We start from the raw sequence: 27443 nt of genomic DNA, 5'->3' as shown, positions 1-27443 counted from the left end.
GAGAGGCAGGGAGCCCGGCAGATGAGGGGCGCATCTTGGAAGAAAAGAGGAAGGGGAGGGAGAGGAAATGTGTCTTCCCGCGTCCCCGGCATCAGTATCCGCCTTCCCGTGTCACCAACAGAAAACAGTCTGCACGATTGCTGCCCACGAGGGCACGCTGGCCGCCATCACCTTCAATGCCTCGGGCTCCAAACTAGCGAGCGCCTCCGAAAAGGTGAGTGTGTCGCTGCGCCTTCACCGGGCTGTCCCGTCAGGGCTGTGCTGCACGACCCCGTCGGGGCCGAAGGTCGGACACGCGGGGACTGGCTGGTCCCTGGGCCTACTTGGAATCCACTTCCACGGGGCACCTCTGCCCCACGCGTGCTGTGTAGATAGACACGCAGTAGTTCAACAGGCAGAAGGCCTGGGTTATGCAAGATATGGGACACTTGACACGGACACTGGGGTGTTACTGAGAAACGTTCGTGTGGGTCCCCCTTGACACTCAGTGAGACTGCATTTAATAAACGGTGCCAACAAAATGTTGTGTGAGATTGATCTCTTCTGACTGGAATGGCCAGGGAAGGTGATCAAGTTGAACCTCAAATGCCGTGAAAAATGTGTGTCTTTTGAGAGGCCGAGACTGAACATTCTAGCAAGTGCAAACATTTCCAGCATCCAAGCTTGCCAAGCCTTCGCCTAGGGCGGGGAGGGAAAAGGGAGACAGTGTTGCGCTCACGGTCCAAGAGTTACTTCTACAGCAGTATACACACAAAAAAGCCCCTGTGTCTGACATTTTGTGCTTCCTCCTCGGAGACAGATGTTCCAAACCAAGAAAACAAGCTCTTCTCTGAAGGGACATCTGGGTACGAAGCCATTAATGGTATGAAGTGTGCACCTGCTGTCTTTTACAGGGCACTGTCATCCGGGTGTTCTCTGTACCAGACGGGCAAAAGCTCTACGAGTTTCGGAGAGGCATGAAAAGGTCTGTGTTCACCGTGAAGCCTGTTTTGCGGTAGTCACCAAGTCCCGCAGGGGACGGCTGGTGGCGGTCGGGGGGAGCAGGGAGGGGCGGCTCTGTGCCCTCCTGTCCCTTGGAGGAGGGTCACTGCCTGAGATGCCTCGCTGGGTGCTCAGCAGACCCGAGAACTTGGCTGCTCTAGCACAGGACCTCGGCCACTGGAGCCCCACGGGAGCCCCATGGGAGCCCTTTTCTGATGCGCGAGGGCCGCTAGCAAGGGAGACACGAGAGAGAACAAGTCACTGTCCAGAAGCAATTTGTCAAGTGTGATGGGCCGGGATCCTAGTGGCTGTGGCATTTGCAGCTGGATCTGTGCACCGAGCAGCTGGAAGACGTCTGAGATGACAGGCAGGGGCCGTGCCTTCTTTCTTCCTGCTGGAGACCAGGACCCCTTACGAATCTTGCCAGCAAGAATTCCTAAATGTGAATGACACCATGTCGGGGCATCTGAGAATACCAAGACTCTCCAGGACACATCGGGTTTTCTTAAAAAGCTGGTTTTTGAACCAAAGAGCAGTCACCCTCACCTTTCTGGCTCACTGGTCTGTCTCTGCATCGCTGTGTTCCCAGGTACGTGACAATCAGCTCGCTCGTGTTCAGTATGGACTCTCAGTTCCTCTGTGCCTCCAGCAACACCGAGACCGTGCACATCTTCAAGCTGGAGCACCTCACTAACAGGTAAGCAAGCGCCAGACGTCAAACCCGCGTAGACCGGCCTTCCTGGTAGGTCTTCCCGACGGGGTGGTGTCACGCAAGGACACACGAAACCCGGGGCCACCCCCCAGAGTTTACACCCTGGCCCTGCCCTGTGCTAGGAGACCCAGGCGGGTAATTCAGTCTTCCTGTACCTGGGTGCAAAATGATCACCGAGGCCTCCTGGGCATGTCATGAGGGCTAAGGGAGTTCCCTGGAGCCGAAGTGTTCAGCAAGTGCCTGCACCCAGGAGAAGCTGTTGGCACAGTAGTCTGCTCATCTCCGCCGTCCGGCCCACCACCAAGTCGCGGGCAGACACTCCCAGTGCCGGTGGCTGCACCAGTGGCTGGAGCACAGCGTGCCTTAAACTGCAGCCGGGGGTGTGGACATTAGTTTCCTCTCGCTGCTGTAACGAGTAACGACAGACTTCATGGCTTCAAGGAGCACATGGTCATTATGGCACCGTTTGCTCGTCCAGGACCCCATGGCCAAGTTCTCCACCCCGGGTCTCACAAGGCAGAAATCCCCGTGGCAGGTAGCCCCCCTCTTATCTGGAGCTCAGAGCCCTCTTCCAAACGAGTCCCATTCCTGGTAAGAATCCCAGGCGATGCGGTGGTAGCGGTGAAGTGCCCGCATCCTTGGAGTCTGTGCTCAAGAGCACACCCGCTTCCTTCGGCACCTCGCTGTCGGCCCAGCGGTGCCACACCAATCCCTTCCTGTGCGCTGGAGTGCTCCAACTTGGCCTTCTGCCTTCCTTGTCTGCCACCAGGTGGATAGCCCTCTCTGCTTTTAAAGGCTCCTGTGATTAGAGCAAGCCCAGCTGGGTAATCTCCCTACCTCCGGCCATCTGGGCCATATAATAGTCACTGGAGGGCTCATTCATCACCGTCACATGTTCTGGGGACTGGGGCATGGAATCTTGGGGCCATTCCTAGGAATTCCGCCGTAGCTGTGAGCACTCGGACATAGTTGTAGCGTGAACTACCTGCTGTGGGCATGTCCATGCCTACCCTTGGAGATACCTCACACTGGAAAGGACCCTCCTCCCCACCAGCCATTGTCCATGACCTCTTCCCAAGGTCAAGGTCCTGCTTCTGGTAGCTTCTGGTAGCTTCTGGTCCATACCTTCCTCAGAACTTCAGATGCCTCATGTCTCCTGCCTCTTTGGTGCCGTGATAGGAAATGGAAACACGAGGTGTCAGCGATGAGCTCGGTTACACACAGAAGGCAGATGGCGGAGTTAGCAACGACAATGACTCTTGTACGCCGATAGAGCACTGCACTTTATAGTCTTCTCACACACGGCCTCCCTCGGCTCACCACGGGAGTCCTGGGAGGTGGGAGAAGTTTCATCCCTAAGTCAGCTGGGGTTCAGAGCCGTCCTGTGTGTTGCTCAAAGCTGGTCCCCATGTACAAGTCCCAGGGTCCGCATGGAAGTAGCAAGTTTTATACCCACCCAGGCTTCTAGATCTTCAGAGCGAAAACTCCAAGGGTGTTTAGGAAACGTCCCAGGGACTTGCCTCCACACTTTCACAGTTGTGCCAAGAGAGGCCCCTCTTTTGTAACTAATTCTCCTAATGTGGTAGAACGTCTACGAGAAAGATCCGTTTTCCACCCACTTTCCAAATACCGTGCTCGGCCTCGTTCTGGCTGTTTGGTGTAGTACGTGTCTGTCCAACACCGTCCCCCACTCCTGTTGTGTATGTATTAGTGTGTGTCTGTCCGACACCCGTACCTGGCTTCTGCCCCCCTTCCTCTGAAACTCCATCCAAGGGTTCCAGCAACCAAGTCAGTAAGTGCCAAGAATTTTCAGACCTGGCTCCGTCTTCCCTCCACAGGCTAGTGCAAGGCTCTTTCCTGGGAAACCTCGTTCCCCTGACTGGTGTCGGAAACCGCAGGGGCTGCTCCCTCCCAGCTCCTGTTTGCCTGGAACCCCACGAATGTCCACCCCTGTTCATGGGCATCCCAGAGCTCAGTGTTTGTCCTGTAGTTCTTCTGACCCTGCATGGTCTCCCTAGAGCTTCTATTTGTTTTCTGGACTTTCCTATCTCCTCTCAGAGCCCAGATCTCTTCGGGAGCTGGTGTGATAGTGCGGAGCACGGGAGGGTGGCTGGGCTGCTGGGAGTGACCCCAAGCCCTGCTTCAGCCCTGTCTTCATCTGAGTTCGTAATTGGGGCTTCAGACCGGAAGTTACCATTTGAAGGCTCTCCTGCTTCCGTCAGTGATCTCAGAGAGCTGGGAACAACCCCTTCCTCCCCCGGGTGGCTCTTGACCTTCCGCTTGGCTGTGCATGAAGCAGGAGCCGCTGCGATGGCTCCCACTGGCCTCTGCAGCCCCGTTTCTCAGGCTGCCGCCTGAACCGGGTCTTGAGCATCTCCTGTCTGCTCGGTTATGTCTCACTCTCTCTGGGCTCTTCTTACCAGTCTGTCCTTTATCTTCTCAGTGGGCTAGTTTTCTGGAAGCATTCCTTTAAACCTGACCCTCCCTCCTCAGAAACCGTTACTGCCCCCCACTCCCCCAGCTCTGGGAAAGAAATACCTGCTCCACCAGCCGGGCATTCAGGGCCCTTCTTGGTGCATCTTACCTGCTGTGCGGCCTTCCCGCCTCAGGCACCACAGCCAGACCAGCTTGGCTGTGGCTCCCATAGGCCTTGTGCACCTGCCTCTGCATCTGCGTCCCGCCCCCCCTCCCCCGCCTTCCTGTCCCAGCGCACCCACAACTGAGCTGGACCTGCCTCCAGAGCCCGGCCTCTCGGCCACCACCCCCAGAACATCCCCAGTCGGTGCAGACACCGTCTTATCAAATAGCATCTGCCATGTGCCAGGCATGACGTGAGGTCCTCAGCGGGGGTCACCTGCTCCCGTGCTCAGGACAGCCCTGCCAGGTGGCATGTTAGCCAACTGAGGTTATCGTGGTTTTTCTGGGAGGTGAAGGAACTCCATCCCCCTGTCCCTCCTCCGCGGTCCTGGAGGAGCGCCTACCCTCACCCTCCACGGGGCGTCACAGTTGACGTCTCTGTGCCGTGTCTGCCCTGGGAGCACGGGGCCTCTTTGCCTCTTGGCACATCCTACCCCTTGGCACAGAGACACAGAGCAAACAGGACGGGTCTGTCTCGTGACGCTCAGGATCACAGAATAAGGGTGAAACCACTAAGAGGGGCCGTCAGTTTCCAATGGGAACATCCAGGCCCAGAGGCTTGTCCAGGCCCCACCTACCCGACTGGTAAACAGAGTGAGAAAAAAGCCTATGCTTCCGAGCTGCGGTGTGCGATCGCCACCGGCCCCAGGCCCTGTACACAAGCGGCCTCTCGGCAGTGCTCCCAGGAATGCGTGTGGCCACTAGTCCTTGATACGGCCCCAGTACGCACAGCGTGAAGGCAGGGCTGTGCCCCCACCCATTCCCACCTGTCACCACCGACAGAGCAGCCACCCCCGTGTCCGGCAGACGCCCTGCAATGGAGTCAGGTGACAGCAGGGGACGCAGCAGGTCCCTCTGATTTATCTCCACCATTGGGAATCCCTGGGGACCCGGGCGGCTTCAGGGCTGTAACCAAACACCATCCAAAGCGTCTTGCCCGGACGTCTGCTTCCCACTCAGTCTGACCAGGGAGTCCTTGACCCTGAGATCGCGCTGTTCTTCCGCGAGCCGGGGACGGGCTTGGGCCTCGTTTTCAGAGTCCAGATAGCGATCCCATCTCGTGCCCGCCCCTGGCCCCCTTCTTAGAAATCTGGAAATCAGATTGATCACCACATGCAACTTCTCTAATGTAGGGAAGAGGTAGCATTGGGAACCTCTTAACGGCTTCACGATGGCCCCTCCGCAGGACAAACAAGCCCTCGGTGCCCTTCTGGCACGGCCAGCAGAGAACGTCCCGAGCTGTTGCGGGTGGGCAGGACGAGATGCGAAGGCACAGTTCCTTCCCGCTGCCTCGAGCACATCCCCCAGCGCTGGGGCGGGCGGGGAGTTGGCCCAGGGCCCGGGCCCACGGGGCTCTCTCACCTCCACCTGTGCCTTGCTCCCCCAGCCGACCAGAAGAACCTTCGACCTGGACTGGCTACATGGGAAAAATGTTCATGGCTGCTTCCAACTACCTCCCCACCCAGGTGTCAGACATGATGAACCAGGACAGGGCCTTCGCCACCGGACGTCTGAACTTCTCTGGGCAGAGGAACATCTGCTCGCTCTCCACGTACGTACGGCCCCGCCCACCCTCCGCCGGCAAAAGCCTTCCCCGGGCTGTTTGCCCAGAGTGCAAAGTCCCCAAACACGTGCAGGGAGCCAAAGGACAGGAGACGGCCAAGAGGAAGGGTGAGCAGACTCGAAGGCTGCCGTGTCCGTCAGCTGCTTTTCCTCCCTGGTTGTCATGCCTGTTTTGGGGGGCGGGGGTGCCAGAAGCTGGCACGGGAACCCCAACTTTCTGGTGATGATGACACTATCTTGAAAGCAATTCCCATTTTTACATAACTCTGTAACAAGGCTCTAGTTCCACAGTCCGGGTTCAGACACCTCTGGGCTTGACAGAAACTTTATCTAAGTGGTTTAAAGGAGTTTATTAAAGAAGCAAAACTTTTTTTTTTTTTTAATTTGATAAAACTAGCCAGCAATGCAGTGGGCCAAGTTTGTCCTTTGTCCTTTCTGTCACCATAAAAGACAGAGAGCCACATAAGCCAAAAGTTGTGTCCTGCTCAGGTCAGCGGATATTTTGCTGCCGTAGCTTTTTGCGGAGTAAGAGCGGGCACACGACACACCTCCTTCTGTCTCATGCCCAGTTACTTTCAAAGACAAGAAATAATCCTCCAGGTAGATCAGTAGGGCCCAAAACACCCAGAATCGGGGCCCATGGGCTGGGTAAAGGCTTCTGGGGGCAGGAGAAGCCAGTGTGACGGCCAAGGTGGGTGAGGCTTTGTATCTGAAGCTGGCCCATCACCTGTCACTGCTGAGACCACAGCACGTGTTTCCCTTGGCTTCTAGGATCCAGAAACTGCCGAGGCTGCTGGTCGCATCGTCTAATGGACACCTTTACATCTACAACTTGGACCCTCAGGACGGAGGAGAATGTGTCTTAATCAAGACCCACAGGTGAAGAGACTAGTTTTCACAAAAGCCTTTTAAGAGCTGGCTGTGTCGAGCAGAGCAGCTCCCTGAGCCGGGAACGACAAGCCTCAGGGCCCTCGCTTGTCTTCCTCGCCCGCCTTCTCAGCGGCAGAGGTCGAGCGGGCACGCGCTTCGTGAGGGGCTCAGTGTCCAGTGCCCTCACCACCCAGGACGCTCTAGAAAAGTGCCGGGATGAGTACCACGTGCTCGAAGAAAGGGAATGTCTTCCTGCAGCCTTTCCTCCTCGTGCATAATGGGTGCTCAACAGTGGTACCCAAACAGAATCCAGAAGTTCTCTTGACATCTGTGACCGAGAGCAAGGCGACCTCCTCCGGCGGCGACAGGACAGCGCGAGCCCCCCCTTGCGAGTGTGGCTCAGCGTCCTCGCCAGGTGTTTCAGGAAGAGCAGAGGGCCCATCTTCGCTCAGTGCATATAAGAGAAAGAAGCTAAACATTAGAAGAAAGAAGCTAACCATTTTTTTTTTTAATTGATAAAACTAGCCAGCAACGCAGTGGGCCAAGAGCAAGAGAAAGGGGTCACTGTGAGTTGCATGATTGACACAGGCCGTTCAAGGTCCCTGGGAAGTCACATGACCCAGCGGTGTCCAGATAGGTCTATACTTTAAGCTCAAGTGGGCAAGCCTGAGCTTCCGGGTGCTTTTCCTTCTGGCAATAGCCTGGATATGTGATGATCTCTTTTTTCTCTCCCCTTCCCCCAATTGCTGTAATTAGCTTGATTAGCTCAGGAACAACGGAAGAAAATAAAGAAAACGACCTCAGACCTTCATTACCTCAGTCTTACGCAGCAACTGTAGCCAGACCAAGCACCTCGTCGGCCTCCACGGTGCCAGGTGAGTGTGGATGGGGGGGCCTGGCCGGGGGCACCGTGGGGCCGCATTTCCCACCGTGCTTTCTCTCTGCACCATCCCCCGTGGATGGAACACGCTCCCTGAACCCCTTCCCTCCTCCCAGGTGTGGCCGTGAGAACAGCCTTTCAATCAGGTCCCTAAACCTGGCAGGCAGAGCCCCAAATGAATAGGGTCACCCCTCTGAGTATTGGCCACAGGTGGAGAGTTGGCGGTGCCTGGGGTAGAAGGTGGGTGAGGTCAGCCGGAGCCTTGGAAACTGCACCTCGTGGGGACCTGACTCCTCTGCAGCAGTCTCTCCGTCCAGTTTTGGTACATGTGCTGCCGAAGCGAGCACCAGTCTCTCTCCATTCAAAAGGCAAAAGCAGCTTCCCGTGGTTTCCCTGGAGGCTCCCGCCCCGGGCTCATAGCGTAAGAAGAGGAGACCGTGGGGCTTCTCTCATGTCTCATTCTTGGTTTCCAGGTTATTCTGAGGACGGCGGAGCCCTCCGAGGAGAGGTTATTCCCGAACATGAGTTTGCCACCGGACCAGTGTGTCTTGATGACGAGAATGAATTCCCCCCTGTGAGCATTAGGAATCCCTAAGAGTGGCTCAGTCTGTGCGCTTAGAAGGAAGCCTTCACCTTGGGCAGGAGGCGAAGTCACTTTCCCTGTCCTCTCGCGCTGTCACAGCTAACCTCCCCTCTAACAGTCCGAAGCCGTGGCGACTGCCCTGTGCCGCAGGCCCCACAGACCAGCCGGCAGGTGTCAGGCTAAAGCTGGCAGCATTCCAATAACCGAATACTAATCCGGGGAGTCTCAGCAGCCCGGAGGCATTTTAACCGGGCTTCCTTTGCACTCTCTGTGCTGCACATGAGGTGGGAATTCGTGCCTGCATAAACTCCATTTGCCTGAGGCTCCTTTAAGGATGTCTTTGCAGAATACTGCCACCTTTTTGCTAAGGATGATTCTCTCACAGGGCTGGGCCTCTGTGCTCCGCAAGCCAGCTAGACCCTCACCCTCCTCCGGCTCTCACCGCCGACCTGGGCTCTCCTGGGCTCCCAGCCCGGCAGCCGGGTAGAGAGTGGGAGGCCCGGTGGAGCGCTCTGCTGCATTTCCCTGCGTCCTGCTTCAGCCCTTATGGCAACAAGCACCCTCCTGGTGGGCCCGGTGCAAGGCTTGGCTTCTTCCAGCATTCCTGTATGAAGAGAGGATCCTTGCTCTGGGTGGCTGCCGGGGCCTCCTTAGCTTCTGATTCTTCAGGCTTCCATTTCGAGCAACCTGCAGACAGCTCTTGGGAGCTACGGTTAGAGTGGGGCACAGATACACCGGAAATCATTTAGACTTGGAAGCCGTGTTTGGGCCCAGACTCAGAGAGCTGTGGAGTCAGGCTCCTGCAGCTGGACTGGGCTCCTCGGGGCCTGTTAGGTCTCAGGCTACAGTGTTTTCCCCAGAGCACTACTTCACATCAGTTGAAATTCCATTTGCAAAAGGATGGCATCCAGGTCTAGTTTCTTTCTTGTAGAAGTCCTGGGGTGACCTTGGTAAGCCCAGTCAGCTTTAAAAAAAAAAAAAGGCTGTTTGGGGCCCTCCGTGCATGACGAGAGGGATGGGTTTGGGACAGCCCATAAAGGCTCTGCAGATTTCCGCTTGAGAGGTACATTTCTGGCTTTTAATAGGCAGATTGCCAAACCCAGTGCCAACAAGTCCAGTTTATATTTTAGGGGTGGAAAGCACTGGTTCTTAAAAACACTCATTATAAATATAAAATCAGCTGTCGGCTTGCTGTCTCCTGATAAACCAGTCGTTTTGCCTTTGGGTTCTCATGCCCCAACTAGCCATAAAGGGGGTTCTTCCATCCCCCTCAAGAGTTGGCGGTCAGTTACCCGAGGTTGTATCTTCTAGGAACCAGAGCAGAGCAGACGTGAGGGGATAACTGTGTCCCACGACATCCGGGTTTAGAGGCTTCACCCACTAGGTTCCATTTCAGTAGTTTTGGTGAAAGTGTGACTGCTACAAGAGACTATTAGATTATTAATTAGGTCCTTAACTGTCATCAAAGTAAGCTCTACAACCTCTTGTACTTAAACAATTGGCGTACTTCAGATACTGGCTTTCAGGAGGTGGTCCCCTGCCAAAGAAAACCTGCATAAAATAATAGGTACACTGTGTCTATCCTGTGTTTGAAGTTTAAAAAAAAAAAAAAAAAATGGAGATGCTTAAAATCTAGTGGTAGAACTTGTCGAGAGGCCTGTTCCCCTAAACACTGCCAGGAAGCTGGGTATGAGCCGCTTGTCCCATCTCCCTCTTAAGAACCAAACGCATAAAGTTGGTTTAACTTGCTTCTGGGATTTTTACTTAGACACAAGGAAGGCCTCCTGCCAGTGAGAGTGTGGCTCGCTGAATGAGATCCCGGTTAGACCCTACTGCCGGTGGTTGGGGTCATGGAGGCCATCAAGACCCCAGCCCCGCCCTCCAGCCTCCAGACAGGGAGGACAGGACCGAGCTGCTATGGACTCCCAGTGTGGCAGCAGACAGCCTTGTCCATCTCACTACACAGGGGTCAGAGTTGTGAGGGCCACAGGGACCTCCTCTCGACATGGACCATCTCGTGCCCTTATTGGCAACGATGTCCAACAGGAGAGGAGATGTGGACAACTCCTTCCCTTATTCTCATCAGTGTGCCTGTTACACATACGTGGCCAGAATTCACACCTCTACCCACATCTCTTAAAAACTTCTGGGATCATGAAAAGATCTTGGAGTCTCAGCTTTGTTCAAACCACCTCTCTTTCAGCTCAGATCATGGGCTTGCCCCGCTAATCTCATGAGGGGCTCCCCGGGCCTTTGCCTTCAGAACACAGGTCATTGCAAGTGGGTCTTTCTTGTTTTCATTTTTTGTGTGTGTTTTTTTTTTTTTTAAATATACTCACCTGTCCCTGGATCTGATCACTCCTATCTCCTTGAGATTTACTCTGCTCCATAAACAATGAGAAAAGAGAACTGATCATCTCAGGTACTGTAGAAAGGTGCCACATTTAGGAAGCTGTTTTTGTTGTAAGAACACATCAACCTTTACAAGTCTGTGTATTCTCTCCAACTAGTCTTACTCTCGTGAGCAGGAGTAAGGGAATTGGGACCAAGGGTATTTACCGACTTTTTAGTAGTGATTTAGCAGTCTGTGTTTACAAGATGAGCCTTTTAAAAAATGCATATACCTATAAATACACACACATGTACACACATTTTATACACAGTATTTTTTTGGAAACTGTGCTACACTCATCTACACCTAAGATGGGTGGATTTTCTGTGGCCACGAGTGACGGCCAGTCCGTGGACATGCGGAAAATCTCCACAGTGCCCAGCCTCCCCCTGCTGACCCCGCGTGGGCTCAGATCTGTTAATAATGCAGCCTGCCTAACCGCCTCTTCCTGGAAAGAGTAAGGCCATTCTGTTTTGATTTTGGTAGATAATCTTGTGCCGTGGAAGTCAGAAGGGCAAAACGAAGCAGTCTTGATGAGAAGCACACCTCAGAAATCAGGACACCCCCCTGTCAGGTGGTTTTGGAGAAAACAAGGAAGGTGGAAGAATGGAGTACAGTTGTGTGTGCAGAAAGGGGGGCAGGGGCTGCCTGCTTAAGCCACAGGACATGGTTCATGGCTCTCCGAGCTCTCCTCTGCCCTGGTTGCCAGTGGAAACGAGAGACACTATAGACACATCTTGCTATCCGAAATATATTGTTACAGCCATTGTGTCAATGCTAACCAACCATATTGGTCTATAACCGGAACTTATATGATGAAGGGCATTCTTTTAAATGTATGCCATGTAAAAATGTACTTATAGGAAAATCTCTTTGAATTGTATTTCTTGTATATTACGTACATATAGAGACTGTTTTCTGCCAGGCAAAGTATTTTTGCAGTGATTGCAATAAATCATTTATTACCTTTTGAGTCCCATTTAGGACACTAATAATAAAATCATGGCAATTCATTTTTGAGGTCTTCAACCTTTATTTCTTCCTGGTTTTAGGAAGCAGGAAGGATGCCTAAAATCTTTAGAATACAGTCCTCCGATCTTTAAAAGCGGGAGGAGGGAGGCGAGCGGAGCCATGGATTCTGTGGGTTCTTCTGCGCTGAGACCCGGAAACCTCTAACTCGGTCCTAGTCTGCGTCGGGGCTACTCAGGTCTCCCCCAGCAGCCGCCCAGAAATGGAGCCTCTTGGGCCCCACCCCCAGACCCACAGATCAGAGTCTGCACTTCTGCAAGCTCCCAGCTAACAGGGATGCATATTAAAGATGGAGAAGCAGTGTCCTCCATCCCAGCTGGGATGAACCTATACTAAAGCGACCAGCCAAACTGGGTGCAGAGAAAGGAAACTGAAATACAGTAAGTGCTGTGTCAGGGCACGTGGCCAGCATTTTCCTAAATCGCCTTCTTTCATCCTCAGATTCAGAGAATCACAGCCGGGGCTTGACCCAGATCTAGCTCCAAAGTCCGAATGCTCTTGGCTCGACCACCACACGCGGGAGGGGCTGCCGGGGGCACAACACAGTGGCTTCAGGACAATATTCAGAGACTTAGTTTTACAGCATCTGGAGCTGGAGCTGGGACTTGCCCTTGCTTCCTAACACCTTCTGCCTGGGGGGAAATCGGTCTGGCGGGTGCTCTGGGACTCTGGCAACGGCAGGCGATGTGGTGGGGACTGCAGCAGGGGGTCACAGAAGGATCATGAGTATAATCTGCTCTGGAGGTGTTGTCACCAGCAATGTCTAGGAGGACATCCGCGAGGACCTCCCTGACCATGGGCAGTACGCCCTGGTATTCGGCACCGTCTCTGTCTAGAGGCACAGCTTCCCCAGCATCGTCTTCCAGGTTAAAGATCAGAGGCGGCTCGTGATGCTGCGCGGGCCCCACGGCCCCATCACAGGCTCTGGCTCCGCCTAGAGAGAGGGTGACAACAAGTACCCCGTCAGACTAGCTTTGGCCCTGTGCTGGGAAGAGGAGAATCATGATTGACCAAACACTAATCCAAACAGCCCAGGACTTCAATATTCAAATGACTGTTCTGCCTGTCCAAGGAATCGCCTGGAGATTCATTCCAGGGATGCTCCCATTGTCCAGAATGACTTCTGCTCCCGAACTTGCCTTCAGAGCCCTTAGGACAGCCAATCAGGGATCTCTCCTCTCTACCCTTTGTGAGGAAATAAGATCTCTTCCCCTAAACACTGATTTCTTGAACACCAAAATCCGCATCAGGTGGACGGGGCAGGAAGGCGAGGCGAGTCATTTCACTTTGGGTTGCAGCTGAGATTCTTGTATGAACTCAAATCTGGCTACGGAGGCAGCCTCAGAAGAGGAGCAACAAAAAATGGGAGTCATGGCTGCATCCTTAGCTCTTAATGATTCAGGTGACTCTTTTTTTTTTTTTTCCCCCGCCTTTTCCATTCAAAAAATAGGTATCTGGCAGAAGTTAATATAATTCGACTGAATAAACAAAAGGAATCCCTGCAAAGGACAACCATCAGAAATGCGGCAATTCCTGAATGCCTCCTTGGGCTTTGAGCTTCCTGGCAGCCAAACAATAGGGCAGAAACTCATCAGTTGCTCAGGGAAAGCCATGCTCTTGCCTACTTGTCCTCCTTAATGGTCTTCCTCCTACAGCTGACATTCAGGTCATTCGGCAGAACCCAAGAGTGCCTGTCTTTGCCTAGAATCTGGAGTCCAATTTGGCTCTTCATTGCCAAGAAAGGGCAGACAGAGAATGAGGTTTGCAGTCAGTCGAGCAAGGCCAGCGGTGAATGCCTCTTAGAAAAATGTAAGACTTCCACTCCACAGAATCATGGAACAAGCACTCCTACGGATAACACTTCTAAATTCTAGGCAACATATTTAGGGAAAAAAAAAAAAAAAAAAGGAAGGCACCAGCAAGTTACCAAGGTAGGCAGAAACTGAAAAGAACTTGATCACTGAAACACAGAGGTCACGGGGGTTGGTCTGCATTTAAGAGACCCATCCCCCAACAGAGACACCCCTCAACCTGTGTAGCAGGGAGGAGCTAGAGCCCAGCGAGGGAACTGTCGTCCGTTTGACTTGAGCTCTTTGGGACAGAGCTCAGGGCTGCCTGAGAAAATGGACGAGTAGAAATCTCAGGAAGGAGGAGGGAGCCAGAGAGGAGAAAGCCTCAAAATTCGCGGATAAACTCCCTCCACATCATTCTCTAATGTAGTAGATGTCAAGACATGTTGTTTATCTGAAATAGTTTTGAGTAATAAGGATGAGAATTTTCAAAGAGAAGGGGAAGGGAGGGATCAAAACAGGGCACACTCTTCCTCCCCAACAAACACCCAGATGCGTGGGGCTCCGTCCTCCCCATCCTCGTGCTCACCATCCCGGGACTTGGTGACTCTTCAGAAGAAGAACTTCCCTCCCCTGGGTGTCATAATTCCTGTCCAATTGTGATCATTTCTGAACAGTCCGATGACTTCATAGTAACATTCAGGATTCCAATCCCGTGGGGCCAAGGGCTTTCTGGCAGGGCTGTGACTTCTGAAATTAACTCGGCCTGCAGAACCCATACCTCTGAGATAATGTAATGTAAGGACTGTAATCTAGAAACTTTCCATCTGAAAGCATAACAAATATCTGACTGGTTTGTATTTTAGGCTTTGGAGAATCAATAATTCTTGTGGCATTTTTAATATCCCTCAAGTTATGAACTCAAAGAACTTGTTTTGTTTTTATGCCACGTTTTTCTTCGGGATCACGTATTTACACCCAAGGAAAATCATTTCTGTTCTTTATAATTCTTTGGAATGCTCTAACATGAAACAACTGAATCAAATTGGAATCTGCACCAGGTCCCAGATTTTGTTTTGCTTTTTTTTTTGTTTTTCATTCACTGAAAGAGAAATGTTAGGGTCCCTGCGAGGTATGAGGCGCTGTGCTCAGCACTTAAAGACAACAAAAATGAAACATCTTACAAAGCTCAAAACTAGTAGGGGAAATAAAACATGGACCCAAATGATTGGCATACACGGCAGAACGTGATCATGATCAGAGGTTCCCCAAACTGTACCCAGCCGGGAAGATGAGAGGGAGTTTTATGACCTGACTGGGGTACTGAGAGAGGTTTTGATATGAGGCCAAGGACGAAGGCCATTGCTCTTGGAGAACTGACCCTGGAAAAGTGTGGGGACCCAGGCTGGAAGGAGCCTGAACTCAGTGGGCAGCAAGAAGCCACTGGAAGATTCTGAGAATCAAACGGACCCAGTATCGCATTTCTACAACGTACATTTAAGACGGTCGGCTAATGAACCACGATGCAGAGACTTCTGTCGGTTTGCTAACTCAATCTCTCAAGTCTATTTTCTGAGACAGTCCATTGTCCAGTAAATTACACTTTAAAGTATCCCTAAGCTCCCATTTCATGTTCAGCCAAACTGGCATTTAAAGCCAAACAATGGAATGAAACGCTCTTCAGGGGAAAGGAACCGTGTTAAGCGTGCTGACCGGCTCTGAGCTTGCTGGAAATGTCAGCCAATGGCAGAAAGACCTTGTTTTCCTGTTCGTGGGGGCAGAGGGCCTGTGCTGGGGCAGGGGTGGGGGTGCCTTGGGCCCCGGGAGCTCCCTGTAGGAGGCCAGCCCCCACCCACTCCTGGAGGCCTCCGGGAAGATCTGGGCAGGGGACACCTGACTCACCGCTGATGTAGAAGGCCTTGTAGCGCCCCAGGCGGACTGTCTGAAGGGCTCCATACTCTCCAGCCGCCCCACTGTTGGGATGGAAAAGTACCTGAGGAAGAGGAGCAGGACTTCCTAACCAGACAGCCACACTGGTGACTCCCTGGAAAGCATTCCTTTCTCCGTCCTGGTGCCCAGCCTACCAACCCCACCCCAACATGGCCCCAAATGCCCACCAACCCGGGCCTGTGGGCCACACCAGCCAACCCCCCTGCGAGGCCTCCCTGAAGTAGCTGTCTGGCCAGTTAATTAAATCAGAGTGGGCTGTCGCTCGCGGCAGATTCCTGCAGAATGCACAGGGTCCAGGGCAAAATCAAAGTGAGAGAAACCTTGTTCAATGCCAAAGAACGTCAAGAGGGCACAGCATCAGCTCTTGAAACTGGCTGCAGGGCTGTCCTAAGTGCAGGGGACTCCATGTGACGCACCAGTCACCCACCTGCCAGGACCCCAGCCCTCAAGTTCACGCTAGGGCCTGGGGATCTGCCTGTCTCCCAGATCTTCCCAGGGACTCTGGCACAGGTGTTCCTTAGATCTCCTTGGAAGAACAGCTTCTTTAGCATCCAGCTGACTTTCGGGCTCTCCCTCGAGTAAGGGTGGCCAGAGAAGGCATCCTTGAGAGGCATGGTTTCTCCAGAAGTGAGCACAGCCTAACGCGGATGTCCTCACCTTTGACTCAATCTTAACATTCGGACTGAGGAAATCCTCCCTCATCAGGCCATGGATGAAAGCATCACCCTATAGAGCGGAAACACACCTAATTCAGGTTTTGCCAAGGGCAGGATTTGGTAGAAAATAAATGACTGGTGTCCTTGGTCAGTTGGTGGGTTTGGGCTGCAAGCAGGAGGCCGCCCTGGGATGAACCATGACCGATATATATCACTGGAAAGGCGCTTACGTGATTCAAAGTTTCCATGGGGCTAAAAAAAAAAAAAAAATGAGAAACATCTGTTGGAGCAGTAAACAGCTGTCCCCCCAAGTTTCCCGGCTCCGAGAGGATGCCACGGAGGGCGGGGCTCCTCCCACACCTGCAGCTTCCGTGCTATGCTCTCGTGACAGTCCCCGCAAGGTCCCCAGCCAGTGTGATGACAGCAGGCTCCTTCCAAACAGGAAAAGGAGTCGTAACTCAAAACCCACTCTTCTGCCAGGCCTGCAGGAAGCCAAGCCCGTCACCGCAGGAGGCCGTTTGGTTTCCTCCTGGAGAAGGCAGGAAGTGGGGGACTGGGAAAACGACCTAAGACGTGCTCAGACATCCAGGAGGTGGGAGTCGCGCTCCGCTGGTTCAAATCGTGACCATGATTTGAGACTCTGTCACAGAAATTCCGTCAGGGTGGGCTGCCACGTCCAGGATATTTATGCCGCGTTACCAGAGGCAACTTCCAAAATCCAAGAGGAAGAGGAAGCAAAACTTCAGGTTGGCTCCCGCTCCAAAACAGGGATGGGTTTTGTTTTCCTTCGTGCAGACTGGCCAGGGCGTTCTTGTTTCTATCAACAGAGGAAGGAGGCTGGCAAATTTACACATGAATCACCGCTGAAGACTGGTCCTCTCCGGGGACACTGGGTCGGAATTTCAAAGATAACTTTATCTTCTGCAACCCTGCTGCACTGTCTTTCCAGCTTCCTTACCTGTTCGCTTTGTTCCATTTTGTTTTAAGCAGGTGAGCATCTCCTCGGGCCCTAGAGGTCCGGGGATTTGTGGTACATGCGTGCACACGCGCGCGCGCGCACACACACACACACACACGCATGCACACACGTGCAGGTGAGGCTGGAAAGCCCTGCTCCAGAAGGGGTCAGCCACCCGGCAGGGCGGCTTCCACCACTAGGGGCCTCCCTAAGAGAAGTGATGCCACTTCCTGAGCCTTGCAACCCAGTGCCCAGCTCCTGGACGGATGGCTTCCCGGAAGGTGCCATGTCTTTCAGGACCCACAGCAGCCCCAGACCGGTTTGGACTGGCAGATGCAGAGCCATTAAAGAAGCCTTCCCTTTGCTGACAATGTGTGGACTTGGTGGTGACCTAGAGCTGTTGGAGGACTCGACCCCTGGGGAAGTGACAACCTTGCGTGCTTCTATCGGGCAAACACAAAAGCGGGATACCCGGGGCAGCCTCCCCAGTCAGGCGCCCCACCCCTCCCTGTGGTTGCCCTCAGGACCCAGCTGCAGACCAGGTGCAAGACATCACAGGCTGCTGGCAGCCGCTACGGGTTTTAAACACTGACCCATGCCCCTTTGGGAAAACCTGGCAGCCCATGATTTGCCTTTAAATCCCTCCACATTGGCCAGGGCGGTCGCCAGTGGGCCTGTGGCTCTAGGTGGCTTGAGCTCTTCAACTTGCGGTTACTTCATTTGCAAAATAGGGAAGAACCCCACAGCCGAGCCGTATTTGCATACTGTTTTTGAGATGATCATCTAGGAGTTACTTTGAGCTTCTTGAAACGATTGGTTTTCTAAACCACACCATACTGGAACTCTTGTAAGCCCAGGACCCGTCACAGTGTGGACACACAGTGTGCTTCTTAAAAAATCCACGGGGAGTCCCGAAGGTGTCTGTATACATCTGCATATGGTTGTAAAGCTGTGCGGTCACTCCCTGCACCTCCTGGCCTCTCTCTCAGCAAATTCAAGACGATTTACTCTAGTCTTTCCAGCGGGTGACCAGAAAAGACCCGATCCAGGGCCAACAACCACCTGTGCTGCCCTCAAACTCCAAATATTCTTATCTCCAGCGTCTTCACAAACACTGTGGGCATCTGGTGCTGGGGAGGCTGGGTGTGGCCCGAAGGTACCAGCACCTGAGAGCTTTTGCTCTTGAAGATTCCATCAGTGGCTTCCGGTGAGCCCTGAGTGATGTTTCCTCCTGGGCCCCGGGGTGTGGTCAGGGAGCCACCCAGCCACGTCCCCACACATCCTTTGTCCCCACGAAAACCCCCAACAGTGCTGCGGCGTGGGTCTCATCTTCCCACCTGGTTCCTGTGCCCGCCCCCCCCAGGCACTAGCCCAGCAACAGAGAGGCCCCAAGCCTGGGCCTAGGTGACTCTGCACAAGTGGAGGGAGAGTGAGCGCTCTTGAGTCTGAGAAAGGAAGTGAGTGCGAAGGAGCTGGCTTCCACAGGCGGACCAAGCACGTCAAGGAGCCCAGAGTCCTTGAAGCACTTCCTGGTGACCCCAATCATTCTGTTAGTAGCCGCCATAATAAACACTCAGGAGCACCTCTCCACTGACGTCTTCCATAAACCCCTAGGGTCACATACTGCAAACCTCCAGTCTGAAGGCGGAAACCATCTTCCTGCTGCTTCGCTGCGTCTCAGCAGGACTCAGCCTGAAGGGGTCGGCAGCTCTAGAAGGTTCCTTATTGCAGAAGAAGCCATACTTCTTCAGAGGGCATGACTGACAAACCCCAGAAACTGCATGAATGCTCACAGAAGCACAGGGGGCCCCTCTTGGGGCCAGAGTCCTGGCCTGGCAGGGGATGGCTGAGGTGTGGGGGCGGCTTTGGTGACGGTCACTGCACATCTGAGCAGCATTTGAGTCACTCCCATGTGATCCTCGGTAAAGACACAAATAGACCCTTTGATGTGTCGGTCCTGAACTGAGAAGCCGTGTGCTTGCCGGGTCCTACAAAGGGGTTTGGGGTTCCCTCCGCCCACTTCCTCTTCCTTTGGGTGAAAGGAAAACACACGGAAATGACATGGAAAGGCCATTGGGCCCGACACTTCCTGTCACTGCCCCTGAAAGCCTCAGCACACATGGGGAGGGGACCCTGAGGTGCAGGGGCTACAGTCACAGGCCGGGCCCTCCGGGAGCCAGGGGGAAAGGCGGGGGCATAAAGCGTTCGTTGGCCCTGCCTTCCAAGAGCTGTTTCGTTCAGGTGTCTGAATTCATTTACTCATTAGATCCACACTGACTCCATGCTGGCTAGGGGCCAGGCACTGCGAGGTGCGTTGAGAATTCTTGGTGAGATCCTTGCCTTCCAGAAAGTTCCATGGGGGGGGGGGGCAGATACACAAGTCACTCTCACTACTCAGCCATCTCCTCCTACAAAAAAAGTGCCAGGTGCTTACGATGTCAGAAAACTCGGTAATTGTGAAAAAATCCTGTTATCGGGAATCAGCTCTCCCCTGATACCAGCTCTAAGCCAAATTTAAATATAAGTCTGGATTGGCAAACTGGATTGACTGCAGGGGAACAGGGGGAGGGGAGTGGAAAGAGAGGTTTGTCTCAAAGACATCATCTACAAGGCCTTCTCAAACTAGGTCTGGAGCAGCCACCTGCATGTATCGTCCCCAGATGGTTCTCTTTGCACAAAGGTGGCTCTGGATGAGAGGCAGCAGGCCGATCCCCTGAAAAGCCCAAGCAGAGCACACACCTCCTCCACTTACCCTGTGCCCAGTCTGCAACCAGCCAAAGAGCACCTGGGAGGCATCCAAACCATCAAAGTGCCGGTCCTTGGGCAGGCTGGCCCCGGCCAGAGCTACCACGGTGGGGAAGATGTCCAGCACACTGCAGGAAGAACAAGACAGCATCGCCCCTGCTATTTCCAGACTCTCTCCCTGGGCACCCTGTGGTCAAGGCCCACCCAAGCCAGCCCAGACTGAGCACTGACATTCTCCCGCACAGCCCACCCCCCGCCTGCCTCTTCTTTCTTCGGGTTCCACCTGGAGGAGGAATGGCACAGCGGTTTCACACTCAAGCCCTGCGGCTGAGAGTTACCTGGCCTCAAATCCCAAGGTTGCATCTACCTGCCTTCTCAATGCCTCAATTTTCTATTCTTTAAAATGGGCATGATGATAATAGTGCCCACCTCATGGGGTTTTGTGTGGATGAGACACACAGAGAAGGCACGTAGAAGACCTCTGAACGGGCTCACAGGGTGCTTGTGTTATAATTATTCACAAGAGGGACACCTGGGTGGCTCAGTCAGTTATGTCTCTGCCTTCACCTTAAGGTCATGATCCCAGGGTCCTGGGATCAAGGCCCTTGGTTGGGCTCCCTGCTCAGGGGGAAGTCACCTCCTCCCTCTCCCTCTGCCCCTCTTCTCTCTTGTGCTCTCTCTTTCTCAACTAAATAAATAAAATCTGTTTTAAAAAATCAAAATGGGGTGCCTGGGTGGCTCAGTCGTTAAGTATCTGCCTTCGGCTCAGGTCATGATTCCTGGGGTCCTGGGATCAAGCCCCGCATTGGGCTCCATGCTTGGCAGGAAGCCTGCTTCTCCCTCTACCATTCCCCCTGCTTGTGTCCCCTCTCTTGCTGTTTCTCTCTGTCAGATAAATAAAATCTTTTTTTTTTCTTTAAAAAGGATATTTATTTTAAAAAAATTAAATTAAATTAAAACTGTTCACAAAAGCATCCCTATGGACCTAAGAACAAAGGGGTTCTACCTGTTACCAGCTAAGCCACAGGCACTAGCTGAGAGGGGACAGTGTGTGACAGGTACCTGCTAGAGAAAGTACACTTCGTTATTACTTCCCTGGGTCTCTGTGTCACACATATTCAGTCTTTGTTTAAAATGCCGTGGTGGGGGCGCCTGGGTGGCTCAGTGGGTTAAGCCTCTGCCTTCGGCTCAGGTCATTATTCCAGGGTGCTGGGATCGAGCCCCACATCGGGATCTCTGCTCAGCGGGGAGCCTGCTTCCTCCTCTCCCTCTGTCTGCCTCTGCCTACTTGTGATCTCTCTGTCCAATAAATAAAATGCTGCGGTACATGAAACAGTCCACCCCTTTATTTCAGTTACTTTTTCCCCATTACAAAATAGCAAATGTTTACGGTAGGAGAAAAAATACATAGAACATGTAGAAATATAAAAGAGAGAACAATGCACACATAGTGCATTACCCAAAGCTAGCCACTGTTACCATTTTGGTGGATTTTGTTAATGTGATTTTTTTAAGTCATGTGGTACATAAATTTTACTCTGTTCTAGGGCCCATCTCCTGCCAGCTTGCTGTGCTTTGTCAGGAAAAAAACTCTCCGGTGTAAACGAATGCACTGTCCTTTCAACAAGGCTGTTTCTATCCAAGGGCCAGGCCAAATGAGTCAGTGGGCTGCGAGGCAGTCACGGAGGCAGGGCAAGGTAAGCCCCCTCCACCCCAGCCACAGAGAGGCCCTGGTTTGCCTGAGGCTGGGCACAGCCCCGAGCTTCAGGCATACTTCTGCTCGCCCCATACCCCTAGGGCAGAATCTCTCCCTGGACAATGGCACAGAATGTTTCTGGTTTGCCTTCAGCTTTCATGGTCCACACAGCTGGTAGCTTGTCTCTGGAGATACTCGGTCCAGGAGCTAGCATCCCACACGGGCCAAGTCAAGGAGTTCTGAGTAAGCACTAACGGGGTCCAGCACAGTCCAGAAGCCTGTCCAGAGTCCAAGGATCCTGGGACAAATTGGGAAGCACACAGCCCTGCAGCGCAGTCCGAGAAGGCCACGGTGGCTGGGGCCTGTTGGTTCGAGCTTTCTCTAAATTGCACCCCTAAGAGAGTCTGGAGTCACAGACGGGTCACATCCATGTGCAAGGAAAACAGGATCTGTGCTCTTCTGGAATGTAGAGCATACTTTCTTTTTTTGCCTTAACGTTTTCTCCCCGGTATCAGGAGGCTTCACAGCTTCTAATGGATCAAAGCATGAAGTCTAATGCTATTGGGACCTAGCATCTCAGAATTGGTCAGGGTCCTCAGAGATACCCTGTCTACCCAGAGCACAAAGAAAACCTTGGCCCACGAGAAAATCAGCAATATCTCTGATGACCTGCCAATCTGGCACTGATTGCCAAGCCCCGGATATCACCCAGTCTTTCCTTCTGTCCTGGAGGAAGCCAAGCCCCTGAGGTTAGCCCTGGAAGAGGGGTCTCTTGGGCACATGTGGTCCCAGTGCCATCCCAGTCCCCAGCCGAGGTGTGAGCTCGGAGAAAATGTTGGTTCTACGGAGACCACCAAAGGGAGGCTAGCTGCTCCCAAGCTTAAACCTCATCCAAGAAACTGGTCCTGAGAGTCTTTAAAACCTTCAAGAAAGAGACAACACCACCAAAAACAAAACACAAAAACTAAAAAACCTCCAGAACATACATTTTCAAGTTTCTGTGGCTGATAATACTTGGGATGGAAGCTTTGGGCAAGGCCACATTCTGCCTTTTATGGGCTCTTTGTGGGTCCTGTCTTCCATACAAAATATTAAAAATTCCATTTCACAACTGGGTTGACAGAAAGATGCATAGAGAAATAATGCACATTAAATCATTTTCTTCAACCTACAAGTTCTTTCTTCTCCTTCTGATTTTAGAAGAAACTGAAAATCTCTTGCACCCCTATAAATCTCATGGTCCTGGCCCTGGGGCGCCCCCCCCGCCCCCACCCTAGCCTCAGGGACAAGTCGGTCCTGGCTTCTGGAGGTAGGAAACCCTGCTGCCCTGGGCCTGTGGTTTCTCTGCACAGTGACCCAACATGCTGCCATCAGAGCAGGCAGGGCTTCTGCTGCCCATAGAAAAATAGCTTCTTTCTTTCTTAATACGGCTGCAGCCAGGCCGCACACAGAAAGTTGTTCAGGGGGAGTGTGTGTCCTTGTGCTCCTCTCCACGGTGTTGCCACAGGAACCTGGGCGCGGAGACCCTGCGATGGGGAAGATGCCGTGGGGTCTGGCTGGCTGAGCACACGGGCTGCCAGGAGCTCGGGAGGCAGCCCGGGAGCCCCAAGGACGTGTGTCAATGGGAACTGGGGACGGGCCATGCTGGGCGGTCCTTGTGGGAGCGCATCCATGGCAGAAGGGCTGGGAAGGGAAGCGTTTCCCGGAAGCTGGGAGGTTATCTCTGGGGAAAGGCGGTGTGATCTGAAGATGGGAAGTGGGAAGGGCAAGGCGGTTGCCCAGGGAAGGTACTTGAACACAGAGGGAGGGGACAGCAGAACTTCCTCCAGGTCGCAGGAGAGTGGGAACTGTCCCTAGGACATGAGAGCAGCTCCTTTTTAGCATTTCGTTCTGTTTCTTCCTGTTGTAAATCCTTCTGCTGAGCCCTGGGAAGAGTAGGAAGGCACCCCTTCTTGGCCTGAGCCTCTCTGTGAACAGTATAGAAACTGCAGTTTCCCCCAGGCCCCTGCCTCAGGTCTCCCTTAGAGGCCGGCAGAACTCCACAGCACTGCTTCCAGGCAACACAGGCGTCCCCGAGTGTCAGGAGCCCCCAACACAAAGCACGCACATCGTTCCCTAGCAAAGCACGGCTTGGGGTGGGGGTGGGTGCGAGGACCCCCCCACCAAGCTCCACCACCCATTGCCCACGGGAAGTGGGGGGTACTCTGAAAGGAAGTGTGTGGCTAGACCTTGCCCTCGTGGTGACATCTAAACCACAGCATGCTGATGTGAACGCGGTCTTCTCAGGGCTTTGACTTCCGGCCTCCGGGACCGGGCCTCGGGACAGGGCAGTAGCAGGCCAATCACCCTTCCACACTACTGACGGCATTGCAGGTAACCCAAGAGGGGCTACCTGCTCTCCTGCCTAAATGGCACCTTTAGCTGTTTTTCCAAAGGAGATTTGGTCACCTTATACTCGGCGCAGGAATCTCTGATGCTCTGTTCTGAACAGAGACAGCAGGCTTCTGGCTCAGAGATGCAGAGCCTAAGCTTCGCCTCTTTGTATCTGGCGCTCACCCGGCCCCAGTCTGTCCTCCCGGGCATATCTTGTGCTGCCTGGAGGCGTTTTGATGGTCACAGCTGGGGATGGAGGGGCCACTGGCATCCAACAGGTAAAGGCCAGGGACATGGCTCAACCTCCTACAGTGCAAAAGACAGCCCACCCGCCACCCCCACCCCAGCAGAGAAAGATCCTGCTCAAAATGTCAACAGTGCCAGGCTTGAGCTGTCCCGCCTTAGAGTCTGAGGTTCAAACCACCAGGCCCTTTTAATGGATGCTGCCGAAGCCCTGGCCTCCCGAGGGTAGGTTAGCTCCGAACCATCAGGAACTTTCTGTCTGATTCGCTCACTACTTCATCCCTGGTCCCTATAGCAATGCTTGGCCCACAGCTGGACCCAACCATAAATATTTGTTGAGTAAAGGAATTCCCCTCACTCTGTAATTGTGTCACTGGGCTTTGGGGTTCAGGACATGTGTGAGGCCTTTCTCTGACCTTGTTACGTCACATGGGTGTGCAATGGAACATACACAGTGTCTCTGAATGGGAACCAATAGAGTAAGTGTGGACCCCTCTTCCCACGCCCCCTCCCCCAACACATGTTTTACTGTCTGTATTCATGAGTGTTCAGATCAACCTGTCTCTCCCCATCACAGCTCTGGGCCACCAGAACCGAGGCATGAAGGAACTCTGGCCTTAGCTCTGAATGGCTCTGGGGAGTTCTCTCTGTTGTGGAAGAAGCTCTGTATCCCCCTCGAGGAATCTCGTAGAAGCCCAGGTGCTAAGCGCTCTGGGAGCGGTGCCTGGCCAGGCGCCCAAGGACATGAAGTATTCTCATCAATTTCTTGAAGACGGATCGTAAGGCTCTTGTCCTTAGAGCGGACCCTGAAGGAGTCATGGAAGAGAGCCATGGGGGCCAATCCTGGCAGGCAGAACACTCCACCCAAGTCGGCTTTCACGGATGGATTCAGGCCGGGAAACAGCAAGGAGGCGAATGCTATGGGGACAAACTCTCTGGCTATAACTAGGCCAACTTTAACCACCCCCCCCAAATCCTGCGGGGAGCTTATGGGGCCTTATCAGTCTTGTCCTGCTTAAAACTCCAGAGTCCCCAGACAAATGTTATCTTGTGCCAAGACTCGGTTTTTTCAGTCAACCAAACTATTCCAAAGGTCAGTTGTCCCTTCTGAGGCCTTGAATCATTAATGTGAGGATATGATGTTTTCACGGTGCTCTGGCTGACCCCAGGTGCAAACATCCTTCTCAGATGAGAAGCACGTGCCTGGTGTTCAGCGGTGGGACTTGAGAGACTGCCCGGTGACTCGTGCATGTGCAGCCCAGCCTGTGAACGTTTGGCCCGACTGCACCAAGTCAGCCCCATAAAAAGCAGCCCTTCTGGCCCTCGTCCTGGCCGGCCTGACGTCACAGACTACAGCCCGTGCTGTTGTTGTCACACCTGCTCCCCCCTCGCCCCCAACAGCACGCTGCCCCCTCCTGATTATACTGTACAGGGCTCACCTGGAGTCCTGGGGACCCCCAGGCTGCCAGGGATGGCGCCTACCCCCTCCCCGCCACCCCTTGCTTTCCCGTAGGTTCAGTCTTTCTCCTCGCGCCCCACCAGGTCCAGGGATGCTGCAAGGAGCCCAGGAAGCTTGTTTTCCTCTGTGAGGCTGTGTTCTTCAGGCCACAACACATTCGGCTGAGGGAAGAGCCTCGCACATCTGTCTCTAACCAGACGCAAAGCTCTTAGCACATGAACAGCACCCAGGCCCCCTTGTCAGCGAACACAGAGCAGAACCACAGAGAGGATGTCCCCATCCGGATGAGTGACAAGTTCCCATTGTAAGTGTCGGTTACAGAGAGCTGCAGGCCACGGCTCTCGGGATGGCAGAGCACAGCTGCAGGCCGCGCCAGAGACCTGGCCTCCGGGGTCTGCCTTCATCAGGAGGTAAGTGTGAGGGTGGGAGACGGGCACGTTCACGGTTCACGGTCGTCCTCCTGCTAGACAGAGCAGCCCGTGAACTCACCTCACTGGAGAAGCTTCACTCCCGGAGGGAGGAATGGCCTCACCTCCTTCTCCCTCCCCTCCCGGGCAGGTGGACACATGGCTAGTGATGTGCTGGCTTCACACGGGCCCCCTGAGGCCACCTGCCCTACCCCCCGAGAACAGAATGGCTTCAACGGTCTACCCCCTCCCTTCCGCTGAGCCCAGACCCGAAGGGCAGATGCTGCTGCGACAGCAGACGCCACCACCCTGGCTCGGCGTCACAGCCACGAAACCCACCCAGTCCCCTCTGCACTCCACCGTGCTCTCCAGAGGACGGCTCGAGAAGAGCCACTGCTGATCTCCCTAGCACCTGGGATTGCCTGCCTACAGGGAGATCGGAGCTGCCCTCGGAGCTCTGGAGGAACCTGGGAGCATCTGGCCAAGGCACGTGGCCGGGGAGGCCTCTCTGCTCAACGTCGGTCCGTGATCTTCTTGCCACATCCCAACCTCTCAAGAGAGTTCGGCTCTCTTACCTTAACAAGGCGGTGCTGGTAACATTGGCGGGGACTGTGCCAGGCCAGTAAGCCAGAGCGGGGACCCGGTGTCCTCCTTCCCAGGTGGTCTGCTTGGCTGGACTTCCCCCTGTGAGGGGACACAGACAGTTGGTTCTCTAGGACCATGGTCCTTTCCTAAAGGTCCCCTGAGGGTTTTGGATCACTCCCGCAAACGAAGGACTTCTTTTCTAACCAGCTCTTTTTACTCCTCTAGCTCACATCTCCATTCCGTGCTTTTGCTGTCCTGGACTCAACATCGGTACACGGTCGCTTCTGTCACTCTCTATTGAACCCCACCCCTTTATTTTCTTTAGGACAATTCTAATACTTGAAGTTGTCTGGTTAGTTCATTGACTTGCTGACGGTGTGTCTCCCCATCATGAGACTCCACCAGTCTCATACTCCCAAGGACACGGTACATCTTTAACAAACAGGTTGAATAAAAATGACGTTTCTCCCTACTGATCATCATGTGACTGTTTAGGATTTTTTAAAAGAAAGATAATTACTTGAAAAGAAAGGAAGGCTGACACTCCCTCAGCTATCTGATCTGCTCAACGCCCAACAACTGATTTGGCCTGGATTTTATTGTTGTATTTTGGTTTACTTCACTTCACTTTGTTTTTCTTTGAGTTAATGAGTTGTTCTCATGTTATGGAGACAGCATTAGTAATAGCTCCGACCTCTTGCCTCTTGGGGGGGTGGGTGCTGGGTGGGGTAAGAACAATCTATGTGCAATCTATGAATTTCCACTTTGGTATCTAAAGGAATTATTTCCGTAACCACGAAGTCAAAAGTGACCACGGCTATGATGATGACCAGCGGGCTGGAAGAGATGAGGTCATGTTTTATGGAAACATCCTGAATTCATGTAGCACTGAATTAACCATGACCATCCCCACCACTCCCACACACACCCCACC

The 27443-nt window shown here is 53.4% G+C and overlaps 2 protein-coding genes and 1 long non-coding RNA gene across 8 annotated transcripts in view; 2 read left to right on the top strand and 1 right to left on the bottom strand.

Annotated features, from left to right (window-relative positions):
* Positions 1-11631, top strand: part of WIPI1 (WD repeat domain, phosphoinositide interacting 1) — a 33171-nt gene extending 21540 nt beyond the window's left edge. Inside the window, exons 6-13 of the mRNA XM_032322252.1 lie at positions 122-214; positions 894-964; positions 1571-1678; positions 5718-5882; positions 6665-6772; positions 7520-7638; positions 8117-8217; positions 11105-11631. Coding sequence (XP_032178143.1) covers positions 122-214; positions 894-964; positions 1571-1678; positions 5718-5882; positions 6665-6772; positions 7520-7638; positions 8117-8217; positions 11105-11152 — 813 coding nt within the window. The 3' untranslated portion in view covers positions 11153-11631. The remainder of the gene's footprint in view (positions 1-121; positions 215-893; positions 965-1570; positions 1679-5717; positions 5883-6664; positions 6773-7519; positions 7639-8116; positions 8218-11104) is intronic.
* ARSG (arylsulfatase G) overlaps positions 11632-27443 on the bottom strand; it is a 102452-nt gene continuing 86640 nt past the window's right edge. For 5 of the 6 annotated variants that reach the window (XM_032322245.1, XM_032322247.1, XM_032322244.1 and 2 more), the window contains 4 exons: positions 26500-26608; positions 19754-19874; positions 15340-15430; positions 11632-12581 (listed from right to left, as the gene is read on the bottom strand). In XM_032322245.1, the coding sequence (XP_032178136.1) occupies positions 12211-12581; positions 15340-15430; positions 19754-19874; positions 26500-26608 (692 nt within the window). In that variant the 3' untranslated portion in view covers positions 11632-12210. Of the gene's footprint in view, positions 12582-14026; positions 14204-15339; positions 15431-19753; positions 19875-26499; positions 26609-27443 lie in introns of all 6 variants that reach the window. The other variant, XM_032322248.1, reaches the window with a different exon arrangement.
* Positions 25658-27434, top strand: LOC116578204. The gene is made up of 2 exons (XR_004280771.1): positions 25658-25927; positions 26735-27434. It is a non-coding gene; the product is annotated as an uncharacterized LOC116578204 (long non-coding RNA).

The sequence above is a fragment of the Mustela erminea genome, chromosome 18, assembly GCF_009829155.1.
Source record: "Mustela erminea isolate mMusErm1 chromosome 18, mMusErm1.Pri, whole genome shotgun sequence".
Taxonomy (NCBI): Eukaryota; Metazoa; Chordata; class Mammalia; order Carnivora; family Mustelidae; genus Mustela; species Mustela erminea.
This window is presented reverse-complemented; position numbering and strand designations above follow the sequence as displayed.